We start from the raw sequence: 17,557 nt of genomic DNA, 5'->3' as shown, positions 1-17,557 counted from the left end.
ATGCACGCGCACACCGTCAGAGGGAGAAGTTAATTCCCCTCTCACTCATCCAGTCAACTACAGTTATTCCATCCACTAGCTCCTCAGCGTGGGTAGGAACACAAAGAGAGACAAGTCGGCAAAACCCGCAGAGCAAATTTGTGTAAGGGAACGTCTCACCTGCTGAAGCGCAACAGCCATCTCCGTTGGACCCTTCCTTTTTTATTATTATTTCTTTTTGTTAATGGTGCAACGATGGAGAGACACGAATGACGTGAACGAGACAGGTAGAGAGAAGAGAAGAAGGGGGAATAGGCACCAAATTGGCCGCAAACGAGGGAGGAAACAAAAAGGAGTTGTATGGGGGCAGTGCGCCGCAACAGTACAAACGCTGCACACTGGGGAGAGTGGGAAAGATATATATATATATATACGGCAGGCAACCATCAAATATATTCTCTACAAATAAGGAACAACAGAAACAAAAGAATCTTGCAACGTGGCACGAACCAGAAAAAAACAAAATAGGAAGCGCCGCCGTGGCAAATGAACGGCAGATCGAACTCCTCACTGTTACAGTTCGTCTCTGCCCTTCAACGCCACTTCAGCCTCACAACACCGGCAGTTTGAGAAAGCGCGGTGAGTCAATCTATCAGTCTAAAACCAACCTGAAAGGAGATCTTACAGCATAACGGTGTGTAGGACGCAGAATACAAGAAGAAAACGAGAAGAAAATAGAGATGTGTCTAGGCGACAAACAGCGCCGGAGCCGTGACGTCGAAGAGTAGTCGGCGGCGGAACGCATTTGGGTTCGTCGTGCCGTCGCCACGGGCACTTGCCGGTGGCGTCGCACCGCGAGACTTCCGCCCTTTCCGCGACGACGCGCGCGACGCAGCGCCGCTCTTCCTCCCGCTCCGCGCAGAGCGCGCCGCCCTCGAGCTGGTGCGAGGTGTCCGCGGCGGAGTGCCGAAACCGGGCTCAAACGTGCTGTCCCACTCCGGCTTCTCCTCCAGCACCGCCGGCTCCACGGGGCGCGGCTGCGAGCGGGCGCTACCACGGTTTCTGCTGGTCGAGCGCATGCGTGGGGCTGCCTTTGCCGACGACTGCTGCTGCTGCTCACGCGGCGGCGGCGGCACGCGTGCGGGAGGCGCACCGGCGCTACGCGCCTTCTGCCTCTCCCGCCACTCCTGCAGCAGGCGGAGCGTCTCCGCCTTGCGCCGTTTCTTCTCCTCCTCCGACGGTTCGACGTACTTCAAGCGATCGGGAATGGACTGCGCCGCCTGCGGCAGAAAAGGCGCCGACGCTGTCGAGGTGGACGGGGTGTACGCACGCGCCACGCGAGGGGAGTAACGGGGGTTGTTCATCCTCTCTAGCGCCTCCGCGTATTTAATGTGCGGCGCCTCCAGCGCGACGCGCGGCACGCCACCACGCAGGTAGTCGGCAGCGCTGTCTCGCGGCTGCGGGGAGTCCTGCCGAGTCGAGCGCGGCGTCGGTGCCCTGTCCTCGTCCTCTTGTTGCTGCGACGTGCTCCTGTACTCGACGGGGTCGCGGGCCGGCGGCACGTGTGAAGCGGAGTGACTGCGCACATTCCTGTACTGCGCCTCCAGGGCACTAATGTTGTTGTTGCGGTAGTCGCGAACCACGGACGTGACGTGGCCGTAAGGGTCGTGGTGTTTCGACGGGGAACGCAGCGGCGACTGACCCGCGTTGCGGCCAGGGCGGATCGGCTCGCGGGAGCTTCCGAGGGAGGCGCGAGAGCCGCCAGCATAAGGGGCGTGCCGCGAAGGCTGCTGCTGCGGGGAGCGGGGGGTGCCCGAATTGCCACGACGCTGGCGGGGCTCGCTCAGCTGCAGGGGTTCACCGATGCCGCTGCCCGCCGCAATCGCCGCAGGGGCGCGCCGTCTACTGCCGTTGCCGGCGACGGGGCGCGGCGCCGCCAGCGAGCCCCTCTCCTGCTTGCGGGCAGAAAGCTGGCGCACCACGCCGTCCTGCAGCGGCACACCCGCCTCGGCGAGCTCTGCGTTCGTGGGCACGGCAGCGACGATGGCGCCTTCACTGCGCGGGGTGCCCTGACGCGTCGATGATCGGCTGGAGGCGCCGTTGCGGTTTGTCATGAACTTTGGGTGGATGTTGAGCGCCGGGACCTCCACGCCGCTGTTGTCCGTCGGTCTCGAACTTTTGTTGTCTGAGCCACTCATTTTCAGTTGCTTCTCTGCTGCGAAGATTGTGGAGTGTGCAATCTACGCCAGATTCTAAAAAAAAAAGTGTTGTGCGCTTTTTCGTGTCGAACGAAATAGCAGCGTTCCTCTTTACCAAGGCAGGCAGAGTTGTGCGAAGTCTCAGCGAAACTTGGCACTGTCCGCGTGGCGTTGTCTACTGCTCGTTTACGTATAATGACAGTAAAGGAAACGTTAATGAATATCAAGCTGTGTTCTACGTAGCCAAAAACTCTGGCTAGCCGAGTAAGAGGTGGAGAGAGGCAGGAAGCTACTCACCGTCAAGCAGAGGTTCCGCAGCGGTGATGAACGCGTCATTTAAGAAAACAAGAATAGAAAAGAAAAAGGAACGAGACGTGGAAAGGGAAGACTGAAACGCAAGGTAAAGCGCAGACAACAAGAGCGGTCCAATAATGCGTGTCAGTGTAGCTTCAATGCCGGGTGAACAGCACCTCGCACGAAGAAACAACGAATCCGCACGATACCAAATCACACGTTATTAGGTAACACTGCAGAAGCGTTGAACAGCGTCGTTTCTTCTTTCTGCATGGACCGCCTTGCACTTCAGCGACTACCCGTTCCATCCGGTGGCTAACGTTAAACGACGCAGCATAGTATTTGTGGACACGTCAAATAATAACAAAGAAGGACATAAGTGAGAAAAGAGAGTCTCACAGACAAGGGAGAGGGGGGAATCAATGAAACGAAACCTTCTAAGGGAGAGAAACAAAAAGGTACAGAACCCCCTTGACAGCCAGCGAAAAAGATAAGAAAAGGGGGGCATCCCCAAGCACCTTCTTGTACCCATCTTTCTCTCTCTATGTATGTATGTATGTATATATATACCACGCACCGTTCCCACTGCAACGGCCTCCGAGCAAACAAACATATAAAACAAAATGGTCGTTGCGAACGGTCAAGAGGGGGAAAAAGATTGACATGAAAGTGGGCAAAGTAAAAAAAAGGGGAAAAGAAACCAACTTTTGGGTGGTAAAATGTTGAAAGTAAAACGCAGGTCCTTTCCAGACGCATCATCTACAAAAACTGAGAAGAGTGAATAAATGTGAAAAACAAACGATTTCATCGCACCATCAACGTTCTGCTTCCTTCTTTTTCTTTTGAAGACCACTCCATTACAATTGAGGAAAAGCACCTACGAAGCGTATTCTAGACAGCAAACTTTCTCTACTAGATAAAAAAAAAGAAAAGGAAACACGTGCTTGCATATACGAAAATCTAATGCGTATTCCGGCACCAGAGACGTCGATACTGCTCATGACAGGGAGAAGAAAAGCCCAGGCACGGCCAAACAACAACGAAAGAAGATTGAAGCACGATGCGCACAGGCAAAGCCGACCTTTACCGAAACACACACACACACACACACAACAGTTTCATTTACACAGAAGAACAAAAAAAAGAGGGGAAAGGAGTCACAGGGCAGAGAAAGACTCGAAGATAACGATGAATGCGATACCAGGAAAAAAAAAAGCGGAAACAACGAAGAAGAAACAAACAAAAAAGAAAAGAAAAAGAAGTCGTTGATGAGATCCAGCAATCGTACAAGGCACCGATAGGTGCACCAAGCAACACCCGGTACGCAGCGGGATGAAAACAGTACGTCACCAACAACAACGCACGAGCGCAAGGGCGCCTCAATGCACCAGAAATGAAAAGCAACATCATGGCGAAAAAAACTCAGCAGCGGGTGAAAGGGAAAACGAAAGAACCCCACCCTGCGCAGGAAGACATACATCTCCTGTGCATCCTTTAACATCCACTCGCGGTTGTCGCAGCCGTCGACCTCGCAATGAAGAACGGAAAAGAAAAAAGGAAACGTTCAGTGCTGTTCTATCGAGCGAACAAATAGAATGGTAAAACTAAACATGTTGAGAAGGCAAATACTGCTACAAGTAAACAAAAAGAGAAAGAAAAGACCTGAAATAGGGAGGAGAAAAGACGATGAAGCACCACCACAAGAAAATACAACCAAAAGCATGATGGCTAAATTCAAAAGCTGTACGTCGCCTCCGCTGCTGCTTTTGACGAATTCTTGGAGCGGCGACGCGCACTCTCCTTGCGACGGCTCGGAGACGCCTCCGTTGACGGGCTCGTCCTGGGCGAAAACAGAGCCCTCTCCGATGCCGCGAGACTGTCACCGCGGCTCGAGGACGCAATGGCGGCCACTCGTTCTTTGCGAAGCGACTCGTCACGCTGCCGCGCACGCTCCCATTCCTCGGGATCGAACGGCAGCGGCGGCTCGGGGCCGAAGTTGGCTGTCTCCGGTCCATGCCGTTTGAGCAACGCCTGCATCCAGTCGAACAACGACACCGGCCAGCTCCCCGTCGCCACATCGCGCTCGTACAGGTTGTAGTGGAAGGAGACGAGATCGGGCGCGTTGTGCGTGCGCAAGTACGCCCCGATGCGGCGCTCGTAGTAGTGCACGTATTTGGGGACAATGTTCGACATCACATGCCGGCTGCCCAGCCGCAGCGACTCCGCGATGTGCTCAAAAGCGGGCAGGGCGATGCGCAGCGTGACGTGGCCGACGACACAGCGCTGATTTACGTCGGGCGAGTGGCGGGCGCGGTACGACAGCGAAGCAGGCATGTTCGGGGCAACAATCGGCACCCGTATCGTATCACCCAGCTTGTACAGCGGCGTGGTGAGCAGCGCGCGAAGCGAGAGACGCACCAGCCCGATTTCCCCACAGTAGGGGGCGGCGTGACTCACACCCGTGGCAGTTCCCGGCGCGGGCGACGGCGACGCAGTGCGGCTGCGATGGCTGCTGTTGTTGTACACCTCTGACTGAGTACGGTGGTCCTGCCGGCGGGGGCTCTGACGACGCGAATTCGACTGCGTAGAGGACTCGACGTAGCTGCGGAGGTTGTTCGCACCGCCCAAGTAGTGTTTCTCCGACTCCGCCTCTGTGGTATCGGGTGGATGGGAACGCTGCTGTTGAGTAGTCTGTGCGTTATGGTAGTAGGCCGCATCGTTAAAAGCACTATTGGCGCGCCACGTCCGCTTCGGCGCGGCACGCACCGACGCCTCACCAGCATCACCGCCATTGTGGGCCGCTGACGTGGAGCTGCTGTGGTTCTGCGACTGTTCGTGCTGCTGCTGTGTAATGAGCATCGTGGATGGCTGTCCCGCCCGCTCCTCGTCTGGCTGCTTGATGCCCCAGTGATGACTATGGCGCTTCGGCGACTTGAGGTAGCTGTTGATGTTGTTCTCGCCGCCCGCGTAGCGCGACTCCGTCGTCGCCTCAGAGGCGTCCCCGGCACCGCCGTACACAAATGCCTGACCGCTGCGCGCTACGGCAGCATCAGACGAACCAAAACCACCACCACAACCAGCGGTAGCGGAGGTGTTGCGAGGCTTCCCCCCAATGAGGCGCAGCTCCAGCGCCGGAACACCCGTGCTTTCTCGCGCCGATTCCTCTCTGCGGCCGCCGCCGCGGCGGCTGACGACGCTGTCCGGAATGTCCAGTCGAATCTGCGAGTAACGCGGACCGGAGCGAGCCGCACCGCTGGCGAGGTCGGCCCCACCCTTGCGAGACAGCCCACGCTCGTTGCCGAACGACGCCTCCACCGCCACGCCGCCCTGGCTCTCCTGCCGCTGCCCTTCGGGACTCGTCAGCTCGACAGATTGAATTTGGACGTACACGGTGCCCGCGATCGGTACCGGGCTGAGCTGTGCGCGCAGCTCAGCGTGGGCGTCCTTCAGCGAGGAGCACTGCGCGATCATGGGCTGCACCCTCGACAGCTCACTCGGCCGCATCTTGGCCACCAGCGACGTCACGTCCGCCGTCACCACCGTCTGCGCTGGCACGCTCTTCGCGCCAGACTCGTCCTCAATGACGTACTCCGTCACCGTCGTGTTGGGGAAGGCCATGGACTGCAGCTCCACGCCAAGAAAGCCGACGGGCGATGCCCCGCCATGCGGCGCCGCGGCTGCTGCGTCGTCGCGCTGCCGTTGCTGCGAAGGTTGCGAAGACCCGTTCGCACCGGTTGGCGGGGAGTTCTTCGTCTCCTTCAACCTCTTCTCCGAATTGCCGGCAGTGCAGGACGCGGACTTTTTCGCAGAGGATCTCGAGTGGTCTGAGGAGCGGAGGAAAGGCAGCCACAGCACGTTCTTCTCACCTCGAATGAGCGTCGACAAGGCAATCTCCGCCTCGCCCAGCACCACCCCCTTCAGCACAGAGCGATGCCGCGCCACCTTGAAGGTCATCACCGACTGCGCCGCATTGCCGAGGCGAAGCGTGCGTTCGTTGTTGTCGTCGATGTTCAAAGTGACCTCCTTCCCTCCCTTCAGATCTCTGGTGCGCAAGATAGGCTCCTTGTTCAGATACACTTTCACGTAGAAGTTCGTAGCCGGCTTGAAGTCTCGTACGCCAACGATTTTCACCGTCATCGGCGCCACGGCTACGTCGGTGCCGTGCTGCTTCGCCTCGTCCTTCACCACGCGCTCCGCCTCGTCCGGCGTGGCGGTGTCCAGTATAAACGGCACACGATGCAGCTTCTCGGGAGAGCTGCGCTGCGTGATGCCCTCCAGACGCTGCATGTGCGTGCTGCTCGCGGAGTAGATCTTCGTCATGGCCGCCTTCGCATTTGCGCCGGAGTTGCCAAAGTCCTCGGCCATCAATTCCACAGCCACCTCGCCCTGCACGTGAGCCGTGCGCTTCAGTGCGTCCGCCACGAGGTGCAGCGTCCGCGGCACACGCTGGCCGCGTGGGAGGTTGCCCACGCCGAAGGTGACGCGGCTGATCTCCTTCTCGCCGTCGTCGCTGTCCGCAACGAGCATCACCTCGACCGCGTCACTCGCCGGGTCGTAGACGTGCACGTGAAGCGGGTTCTTGAAGGCGACGCAGCCGTTGCGTGACACCGCCAGCTCCGTCCGCTGCGTCTCAGGCCCTACACACACGCGCACGTAGCACCGCGGCACCATGCCGTTGTTTTCGGCGCCGATGTTGGTCGCCTCCCGCACGTTGATCAACAGCAGCTTCGGCGTGCGCTCGGGTCCGATGGTGTGGGTCCACTCTTTCATGTACACGTCCTCGTTGTCGATGCTGCCGACGATGGCGTCGAGGCGGTGCAGGTCGTCGCGCAGGTAGCACCAGAGGTAGTTGCGCACGCGGTTCCGCAGCTTCGCCTCCTGTGCGGCTGTCATGGGGTGCGGGCTGTTGTACTCCTCCGTCAAGAGCGTCAAGACAACCTGGCCGCCGTTCGACGCGTCACCGGTCTCCGCGGCGCGCACGAGCATCAACGTCACCTCCTTTGCCACACTGGCCTGAACGTTTGTTAGGCCCACCACAGCCTCGCCGAGTTTGTGGCCGTTGCCGAAGACCGTCACGTTCATCGTGTCCGTCTCCGGGTCCACCAGCATCATGTGGAAGTCCTGGTTGAAGGTGGCGCGGTGGCGATAGGCGGCCATCCTCGACTGCTGCTCCGTGAGTCCATCATCGACGACCACGTACACGTCGCAGGCGCCCACCGGCCGCCCCGCATCGTCCATCAACCCCTCTACACGCCGCAGCATCATCTTCACCGGCACGGGCTCCATCGTGCGGGCACGGTACAACGCCTCCAGCTGCTTCCAACCCTCCGGCCCTTTATCCACGTAGGCGGCGGTCAGCCAGTCCAGCCGGTGCAGCTCTTTTGGAGCGTAGCGCAGCAAGGTGGTGTGCACCGCCGTCGAACAGGCCATCTCTTCCTCCTCGGGAGCCACCTCGTCGTAGCCGTAGTCCTCCGAGAAGATGCTCACACGAACCTCACCCTGCTCGTGAGCCTGCTCCGTGCCCGGGTGACGCACTAGCGGCACCCACACCATCCGCTCCACCTGCCACGCCAACTTATGCAGCGACAGCACGCACTCCGCCACCTTCTTGTCACGACGCTGCGACGGGGTCGCGACGGCGACCAGCGTACACACCAGTGCATCGTGCTCCGGGTCGGCCGAGGTGAAGATGAACTCGTCGTTGAAGACCGGGTCGTAAACCCCACCGCCCGCCGATACGCCAGTGTGACCGCGCTTCTCGGCGGTGTGGATGGCGAAGTAGACAGCCGGCGCCGCCCGGTGCGTGTCGCGCAGGTCGTCGAATGCATTCCGGCATTCGTGGACGCGGACACGAAAATGAAACGGGCCTGTCTGTGACGACGTTTCACTCACATCTACGGGGACGTCGATGTTGGTGCTCTCGTCGCCAAGGAGTGATCCGGACATCGGGCGATGGTGGCGGAGCGGCTCGCGCACGTTGTCACCACCCGCCCCTGCCCCTGTGCCCGCCGCTCTCTTTCCGTGGTGTCCGCGCTGCGGGGGCGCATTCGCGTTGTAGCCGTTGCCGTCGTCGTAGACGTACCGTCCATCGTCGCGGCGGCGCCGGATAGGTGTTTGGTAGTCGTCTAAGGTAGTGACGTCCGCCGGGGACTCCACCAGGCCGGTGGCACGTTTGGATCGCCGCACCCCGCTGCCGCCGACGTCGTTGTTGTTGCGCCGCCGTGAAGACGAGCTCGCCAGCTGAGTGCTAGGTAAAGCGCTGGTCGTGTGGCCACGGGGAGTCTGGCTGCGGTGGGGAGCGCCCCTGCCGCGCGCTGAGTTGGCCCCACTTGCTGCACTTGGGGTGCTTGGGTTGCGGCGGGAGGCGTGGTCATTCTCGAGGTAGGCCAGCCGCGGGTAGTCGTCGCTGTCGTCGGTGTCTTGCTCGTGCTGGTACGGCGCGCGCGAGCGGGGTGCGCCCCGTCGTTGTGTCGTCTTTCCTGGCCTTTTGACAACTTCGTCGAAAGGTTGGCTGTCCTCTTCGCCCCTGCGGTAGGTTGCGTGTCGGGAGCGGTGGGCCGCGGCACGATGATGCCGCCGTGAAGCACCGTGGCGGTTGTCGTGGCGCGGCATCTTCTGACGCTTCGGTTCCCTTGGAGACGGATTTGTTCACCAAGCACGAGCACAGAAAAAACGACGACCCAGGAAAAACAAAGGTACTTCTTCCCCTTTTCAAAGAAATCACTAGGTAGTTGCACTAAACGCCGGAGAAACCCGAAAAGAGATGCGCAGAAAAATATCCTCTACAGGAAAAAACTATGAAGCTTCGCAACGCGTAAAGGGTTGAGAGCGATACCTAATTGAGTAGATTTTTTTGTCCCTGTTGATCGGATGTTGAGGTTTGGCTGCCGTTACTGTTTCTCTGTCTTTGGAAAACAAATTAAAAACAAAAGCACGCTTGTGTGGCACCGTTGATACTGTGTGCTTTGGTTTTCTGTATTTGCTGTTACACGGAAGTTGCGGCTTTGATTGGGCAGACGTCCTCGGTGCAAAGGGAAAGAAGGGAAGTCGTACGTGAGAATGGCAGATGGGGAAAAAAACAATCATCAATCCAGATAACAACGCGTGTACTTTTTGCTAATGATATCAATATTATCAGTAGATATTCATTTAGCGGTAAAGGAAGAGCGACAACCGAAACGTACGCGTGGCTCTGGTGAATGACTGTCTTGGAGTGATTGGAGCAGTAGTTCACTACCTGTCACTTGTGAAATGTTTTGTTTTTTAACTTTTAGAGCAACGCAGCTTCAATAAAACTCATTGTACTGTTTCTCAAAATGACCACCAAAACATCGAAAGCGGAGGACAGCGGTGTATGCAAAAGTCGCTTTCCCACGTGCTGTGTAGCAGTTCACGTTGCTCTTATTGTGTTTCTATTTTTTTTCTTGTTTGGTGTTGTTGTCGTTCATCGTGTAGATGGGATTGTAGGACCTTGCTTCCCTTAGTGAGCAGAGCTACAGCTGGTGCAGCGAAATAATAATAGTAGCAATGTCTTCTGTTTAAAAAAAAAAAATAGGCGCCGGGTTGATGAACACGCTTCAGGAAGATTCACGTCTCTTCCGACAAAAAAAATGTTAACCGCAATGAGCGTGTATCTTAAAGATGGAACGTGTTAGACTGATGCACAGCGCAGTTATAATGGGAAAGACACGTTCTTCGTTTTACGAACGAGAGGGACCAAACGAAAGCAGGGGCACGCCAGACAGGTAAAGTACATAGCCGAAAGACAAAGAAGGAAAAGTCACTGCGCTTTACTGAAGAGCAGTGTACAGTTGAAAAAAAAAAAGAGATATCGTTTGTTTTGGGATGCTTTCTTTTCCCTTTTCTTTTTAAGACCTGAATTGTCTAGCTAAAGAGCAACGCGCCCTTTTTTTGGAAGCGTTTAGAGTTCGCAGCATTTCGCCCCGCCGGCACTTCTCCCGTGGCACATTTAAATACAACGCGAAAGAGAAGGAATAATAATAAAACAGATGAAAGCATTGAAAGGCAATAATTATTCTACAAGGCAAGGAACGGCTGTACAGGAGGCAAAACGAGGACAAACTACTGTATTAAAAACAGGGAAAAAAGGCTCAATGCGCAACACTGCTGATACAACAGAGGAATATATGTTGAAACCAAAAAAAAAAGAACCTCTTTAAACGACAAGACAACTCGCACGACCAGCCCCCCCCCCCATTTACCCTTTTGTTTTTAGCGACCTTTCTTATTCTAGGAGTCGGCTTGCTGTAGTTGCAGTGAGCTCCTTCGGTCTTGATGCCTCATTTGCGGTGTCCTCTGCATCCGCTGGCGGCTCCTCTGCTGCGTTCATACCACGAGAAATCGGTGGCGGCGGCTCGCACTCGTCCACCTCAGGTCCCCAGCGGGCCACCATGTCAGCCAAGTACGCCGGCAGCCCGCTCTCCCACCCGCGGTTGGAGACGTAGGTTTCGTACATGCGCGCGTGGATGTCCACGAGCGAGTTGTCGTCGTAGTGGTTCAGCAATCGGCTGATGCGGCGAATGTAGTAGCGGACGTAGGCACGATCGAATCCCTCCACCACTCGCGTGGGAAAACGGACCACAGAACTGTAGCTTTCAAAAGAGGGCGGCAAGATGCTGAAGGTAATGGTGCCGATCAGCACCGCGTGAACGCGATTGGAGGCGTGTCGGACAGACACCAGAGGCACCTGCACCTTCTCCGACATCGTAAACACAGCCGGTGTGAGAAGGGCGCGTAGAGAAACGACGGTGCGGCCAAGCTCCTCGACCTTGCTCTTCGATGCACGGTCGCTGACAGAGAGGGTCAGCAATGCCGCCGGTCCTGTTTCGCTGATGTCGACGCGCAGCAGCGGGAAATCCAGCTTAGCGATGCCCTCCCTCGACATGCCGTAGGGATAAACCGGAGAAGCACCAGGCGGGCGGCGCTCCGCCTCGCACGTGAAACGACCGACCGTCGCCGCCACCACACACGTGTGGCGCAGCGTGGCAGAGTGGAAGTCAATTTTGTGAACTGCCACGTAGATGGTGGCGACCACGCTCGGCGCAAGCTGCAGACGGAGCGACCTGTGCAGCTCGCGTATGTCACGAGATCGGCAGAGCAGCACATCCAGCCGGCGCAGATCCTTCGGGGTGTAGGTAGCCAGGAGAGACGCGACATCGTCCATCAAGGGCTCAAAGACGCTCGGGGATAGGTGCCGCCACTGCTGCACGGGGAGGTGCACCTTGGGCATGTTGACACTTATCCGGCAGATGCCAAGGAAGCGGCCGCTCTCGTCATACAGGCGCAGTCGCTTCTCGACGGTCCGGTTAGCGGGACAACGGGTGACGCAGAAATCGGCGTGGCACACGGCATCAGCGACGAAGAGATTCCGCACGCCCAGTTTTAGCGTGTAGGTGCTTTCGTAGTTGGCGGCAACGTTTTCAACTTTGAAGGTCGCGGAGGCTGGTTCCAGCGCCACGAGCTGTTCGACGGGGATCGGCTTCGTCTTGAGCAGCACGGTGTCGCCCTCCGAGACGCGCAGATACACCTCGGCTTCCTTTAACGTCAGCCCTGCGAAGCCGACGATGGTGACGAAAGCGGAGGTGCCGTCTTTCAGCGCGGCTGGCGAAATACTCCTGTCCATGAAGAGACTCTCCTCGCGAGAGAGGGGATCGTCAGCGCGCCTCATCTGCTGCCATGAAAGGGATGACCCCTTGTCGAGCTGCTTTTCGGACCCCGCCCTGCCTGGCGCCATCAACGGTGAGGCCCTACTGCTACCGTAACGTCGTTGCGTCGCCTCCATCGCCGTCGTGGAGTTCATAAACAAGTACGTTGTCTGTGCCAGGTTTGGGACGCCATCGATGCCGAACTCCGACGACGACTGCGTGCGAAGATGCGCCCCACGCTCTCGACCAAAGTCCTGCGGGTACACCGACACCTTCAACACGCCCCACACAGAAGCCGCCTTGGTGCCGCTGTGATCGACCAGGGCCAGTTCCAGGTCATTCTTTTCCTGCCTCTCCACGTCATCCAGGGAGGCCGCGGTGCGGCCCACCACGATGTTCTTGGAAGGAGAGTAGCGCATAACGATCAGCTCCACCTTTTCCCGGCTCGGCAGTCCAACCATGAGGTCGAAGCTCTCGCAGAATACAAACTCCGCTTCCCCCTCCACAATAGAGGTCTGGAACTCCTGTAGCCCGACCCGCAAGATGCAGAAAAGGTGTGTGCGGGAGCCGTCGCGGCGGAGACGCATGTTTCGCACGCGGTCCAGAGTGAAGCGCAGGTGAAACTCTCCCGGCTCAGGGCCGTACTTTTGCACCATTCGGTTTAGGTAGGCCGCGACGTTCAGCGTGGTGGCATATTTCACGTCGACCATCACCAGCTCGGTGGGGAGGTAGAAGTAACAGAAGCGGGTCAGGCGAGAATGCAATGCGAGGTCCTCCGCGGTGGGCGGGGGGGCGGAGCTGCCGAAGTTGTCGCTAAGCACGCCGAGCGTCACGAGGCCGATCGGCTCCGCGCGCGAGGACTTGGAGTCCTTCACCAGCATCAGCGTCCGTTCTTTCGCAACGCCACGATGGAGGTCTTCCAGCGAGACAAAGCAATCGCCGACGGAAATCTTGCCGTTCAAAATTACGCTAATCTCAACCAGTGCCGTCGCGGGTTGGTCGACCGTGAAGCGCAGCGGCTCCTGGCCTTCGGGAAAAACGAAGCTGCCCTGGGTGCCGGCCAACGGTTTCGTCTTGGCCTGGGTGCGGCCGTTCACACGAGCCTTCACCACCACGCTGCCTTCCGACAAGAAGCCGTTCGCGTAGAGGTGCGAGATGCCGTAGACGGACACCTCCAGTTCTGCCGCCTGCATATGACTGTCTGCCGCCCCACCACTCCGGCCCCCCAGCGCCATCCGGTGGCCCACACCGCCGTGTAGGTTTCCGCTAGCACTGCCGCCGTCGTGTAGCCACCCACCCAGCAGCACACTTTCCATCTGCGAGAACTCCCCCACGTACCACTCCAGCCGGTGCAGCTGAGGACGTGCGTGCAGCGTCAAATACTCGCGAAGTTTCTCGCGGAGACGATTTTCGGCGTCCATGGACGGCAGGTAGTTCATGCCAAAGTTGATGGCGCCGAGAGAGAGGTAGATGGCGCCGTACTCCGTCGCGTTCGGTTTGAAAGGGTGGACGACGAGCGACGTCCAGCGCGTGCGCATGGCGCCCCGCTGCACGTTGCGCATGGACAAGGTGCAGTGGCCCAGCTTCTTCGACCCGTACAGCGTCTCCGTGAGCACTGTGATGGACAGGAAGTCGGTGTTCGGGTTCTCAACTCGGAACTTGAAGGTTTCGTTGAACCTCGGCTCCGTCGTGTCAAACTGCACCCGCGATCGGTGCGACTCGCACGTAGTGGAGAGCAGCACATAGGGGTTCGGTGGGTTGCGGGTGAGCTTCAAAAGATTCGTGCAGCTGAGCAATCGCACGCGTAGCTGCATCTTCGACGGCCCGCGTACGTCGTTCGGCGACTCGTTCGCGTCTACTGGCAGAACCGACGTGTTCATCTGCTCCGCGCCTTCATCGGTGGCGAAGTCCATCGAGGCGGACAGGTCAGCCTCCGTCTCGGAGGCCATATTCGAGTTCAACAAACTGTCGTCGGCGGAGCAGAACTCCTCAACGGAGTGGATGCCACCGTCCATCAAGTTGAGCGTCGGCATCCGCTGGACACCGGATTTGGTCGAATTGAACGACACGGTGTCCTGGTCTTTCACCACGTGCGTGGTCTCCTCGTTGCCGTTCGACGAGCCCTTGACGTCGGAGGCGCCAGCATTGGCGGAGCTAACGGTGCGAAGGGTCCGGCCCGTGAGCGGAGCCAATTGAAAGTACTTTTTAAAGTTGCTCCACCGCTGGCCTGTGCTGCTCACGGGATGCGGAGTTCCCGGCTTGATGGTGGCCGCTGCGTTGCTTGTCACGTCTGCGCGGCTCGTACCGCCAACCGAGCTCAGCGTGGAGGTGCGGTTGCCGCGCAACCCCTCCATCACAACCGGCACCTCCATATCGGTGCGCAGCGCGTGGCGCTTCAAGAGGCGCAGCCGGGTCTGATCCACCAAGTTGAGGTCGACGACAGTGTACTTGAAGCCAATCGTGCCCATCTCCTTCACCTTCCCGTTCTTCTTCTCCAGCAGCAGCGGCAGCCAATCGTTGTACTGCTTGGAGGGCTGCACATCTATCAACGGGATCGCAACACGTCCGAGCTCCTCATCCCTTCCAATATCTGACTGATCCATCACCACCAGCGTCAACACCATGTCGCCGGGGCGATCGTAGTAAAACTCGCAAAACTCAAAGTAGTCGGGCTCGACGCTCGACTTGACCGTCTTCGTCTGGTACGCGTCGATGCCAAGACGCACCACCACGTACGGGTTCACACCACCGATGCCAGAGCGCAGGTCGCGGCAGCCGACGACGGTGAAGTACAACGCATACGTCGGGTCCTCGTCGCCGTACTGCAGACTCATCTGCGCCATGAACGACTCCATGTCAAACACCGTCGCCACGGCCAGGTTCACGCGGTGCAGACTCTCCGGCACGCGTCGATGCACGTACCGTCGCAGCCGCCCCGCGTAGCTGTCCTCGAGTGCAGTGTCGACTTCGTACGTGTGGCCCACGTCGTCGCTGTACAGTTTGAGGCGCACGATGCCGCTGAAGTACGCATCAGGTGTGCCGGCGGCACCGACGAGGTATAAATCGCGCTGATTCATCACGCCGCGCTGCGTGTTAAGGCAGCTGAAGTCGACGCGGCCGTAGATGACGTCCTCCCGACGCGCGTTGACGACCTCAATGCGGATGAGGTCGGTTTCGCGCACCACGTCGAACATGTACTTTTCCTTCACCTTCGTCGGCGCAAACTGGCTAACCAGCATCGACTTGGTGCGCACGGTGGAGAAGCCCATGCTGATCAACAGACGCACCTCCTTCTCATCCAGGTCCATCTCGGCGGACTCTCGGAGGGAGATGAGGAACTCGACGGCGATCAGCAAGCGCACCGTGCCGGGCTCACGACCATATTGGACGACCAGCTCTTGCATGAAGGTCTCCTGTTCCGACAAGCGGGCCTTCACCAGCATGTCCACCTCCGGCAGACGGAGCGGGTCGTAGCGGACGAAAAAGCGGTTGAGACGCTCGTAGAAGTCGTCCACGCTCTCGGCCATGTCAACCGGAGTGAAGCCGAAGTTGACGGGGCGTGCCAGCAGGTGCGCGACGCCGTTCGTGGCCATGCGGGTAATGCCCTCGCCCGTACACAAAAACATGTCTCGGCGCGAGACGTGGCCCTGGGATAGCGGTGCCGCACTGACGCAGCACCGCCCAATCTCGTACGTCTTGCCACCGCCGCAGCCCATTAGAATCAACAACACATAAAACCGATGCGGGTTGACGACGTCGAGGGTGATGGTGTTCGCTTCTGTCCACACCACGGTGTTCCGCAGCGTGACCATCTCTGACGCGAACTGCTCCGCCTCGCTGCGCAGCACCACGTAGACATCGTCCGAGCCGATAAAGGACTTGTTCCAGAGGTCCTTGTCCAGGTTCGTGCACCCATCCACGCGCATCACCATCCGGAAGTCGCCAGGCTCCGCAGCGCGGTAATGCGCGCAGAGACGAGCCATGAGCTCCTCGAAGGTTTCGAACTTGTCCGGCACATCCACAGTGAGCTCTGCTCGGCCGCCGATGCAGAGTTGACGCATCACCAGCTTCCGCGGTGCGCTCGTACGGGCCATCGAGTTGCCGGCGGAGTCGGTCACATTCTTGTCGCCTCCGTTATTTGCTGCTGCGGTGGCCTCGTGCAAACCATCCCGGTGGACCGACAACGGCATCGGCTCGAGGGTGTCCTCGTTCGCCGCCGCAGCATTCGCCGTGGAGGAGACGCGGCTGTGCGTGTACGATGTCAAGCTTCCATTGCGGATGCTCGGCCGCGGTGTGGATGACGTCGCTTTTTGTTTCTCGCCCGTCTTTGGCGGTGCGAGGGAGTTTTTAACGCTGTTGAGGCCATCATTTTCCACCAGCTCCGACGGGTTCCGCACGTGAGACATCAATACATCGAGCAACTGAACCTTCGGTTTATCGTAGCAAAGAAAAAAGCGGCGCAGCCCGCGCACGTTCTGCTCTTCCAGTGCCTCATCGAGGCGCAGGCGGTTTGGCGGGTCACCAAGCGTGTCGGACTCCAACGAGATGGTCACCGTCCCGGCAATGCCTGGTGGGAGAGACTGTCCGAGAAGGGAGGAGCCTTCCTGCTCGCCGGGCTTGTGCGGCGGGTTTCCCCGTTTTTCTCCAGCTGACATTGAAGTCTCCGAGTCGTCCAGAGAGGCGGACGTTAGAGGACCCAGCGGGGTGCCGAGGTGGAAGGTGCGACGTTTGCGCTGGTCGTGCACGAGTCGCTGCGTGGCAATGTAACAGCGCCCGAGAAGAACCGGCGGTGTCGAGCCAGACGAAGAACCTCCGGCGCCGGCACTCGCGCCAGCGCCCATCACGCCGTTGTTCATCGCACTTGCCTGATCCGAGTCATCCATCATCGTGCAGTTTTGAGTGCGCACCACACCTCGCGCCGCAGTCACGATGCCGATGCCCGGCAGCGCCAGCCCTATCGGTTCCTGAACATCGTAGACGGATATCTCAATCACGGCGAGACGATGCGTGCTGCCCACGAAGAAACTCTCGTGGTAGTGCGGTTCGAATGTATCTTTCTTGACGCGCGTCTGGAAGCGGTACGTCCCATCCACGATGACGGTGACGCGCGGATTGATAGAGGAGCCGCCATTCACGGCAGGTCGGTACAGCTGGCATTTTTGCACCTTGATGGTGAGTTTGCCCATGGATGCACGTTACTACAGTATATGCACGGTGCTATCCAACGCCATGAAAATATTTTGCCACGCCGCACCGCTCAGACAAACCCGTTTACGTTTCTTTTTCCCCCGTCGGTTGTAAAACGCACGAATGTATACCGTCGCTTATATATATATATATATGCGAAACCGTTGAAAGAAGAAGCCTGGCAAGGAAACCAAAAAAGGGGGAAAAAAAGAGGGAAGAATAGTACTAATATGA

The 17,557-nt window shown here is 58.3% G+C and overlaps 3 protein-coding genes across 3 annotated transcripts; all 3 read right to left on the bottom strand.

Moving 5' to 3' along the window:
• Positions 1-725: 725 nt before the first annotated feature.
• ABB37_03840 (hypothetical protein) lies at positions 726-2,468 on the bottom strand (the record flags this gene model as incomplete). Its single annotated transcript, XM_015801302.1, has 1 exon — positions 726-2,468. Exon 1 carries the CDS (start codon positions 2,175-2,177, stop codon positions 726-728), a length of 1,452 nt encoding a protein of 483 aa, XP_015659922.1. The 5' UTR covers positions 2,178-2,468.
• A 1,737-nt stretch (positions 2,469-4,205) lies between these two features.
• ABB37_03839 (hypothetical protein) lies at positions 4,206-9,475 on the bottom strand (the record flags this gene model as incomplete). The annotated part of the gene is made up of 1 exon (XM_015801301.1): positions 4,206-9,475. Exon 1 carries the CDS (start codon positions 9,081-9,083, stop codon positions 4,206-4,208), a length of 4,878 nt encoding a protein of 1,625 aa, XP_015659921.1. The 5' UTR covers positions 9,084-9,475.
• Positions 9,476-10,716: 1,241 nt separating this feature from the next.
• On the bottom strand, positions 10,717-17,322 carry ABB37_03838 (putative C2 domain protein; the record flags this gene model as incomplete). The annotated part of the gene is made up of 1 exon (XM_015801300.1): positions 10,717-17,322. The coding sequence occupies one exon, from the start codon at positions 17,320-17,322 to the stop codon at positions 10,717-10,719; it is 6,606 nt and encodes a 2,201-aa protein (XP_015659920.1).
• Between the last annotated feature and the right edge of the window lie 235 nt (positions 17,323-17,557).

Source organism: Leptomonas pyrrhocoris (assembly GCF_001293395.1).
Source record: "Leptomonas pyrrhocoris isolate H10 chromosome Unknown, whole genome shotgun sequence".
Taxonomy (NCBI): domain Eukaryota; phylum Euglenozoa; class Kinetoplastea; order Trypanosomatida; family Trypanosomatidae; genus Leptomonas; species Leptomonas pyrrhocoris.
This window is presented reverse-complemented; position numbering and strand designations above follow the sequence as displayed.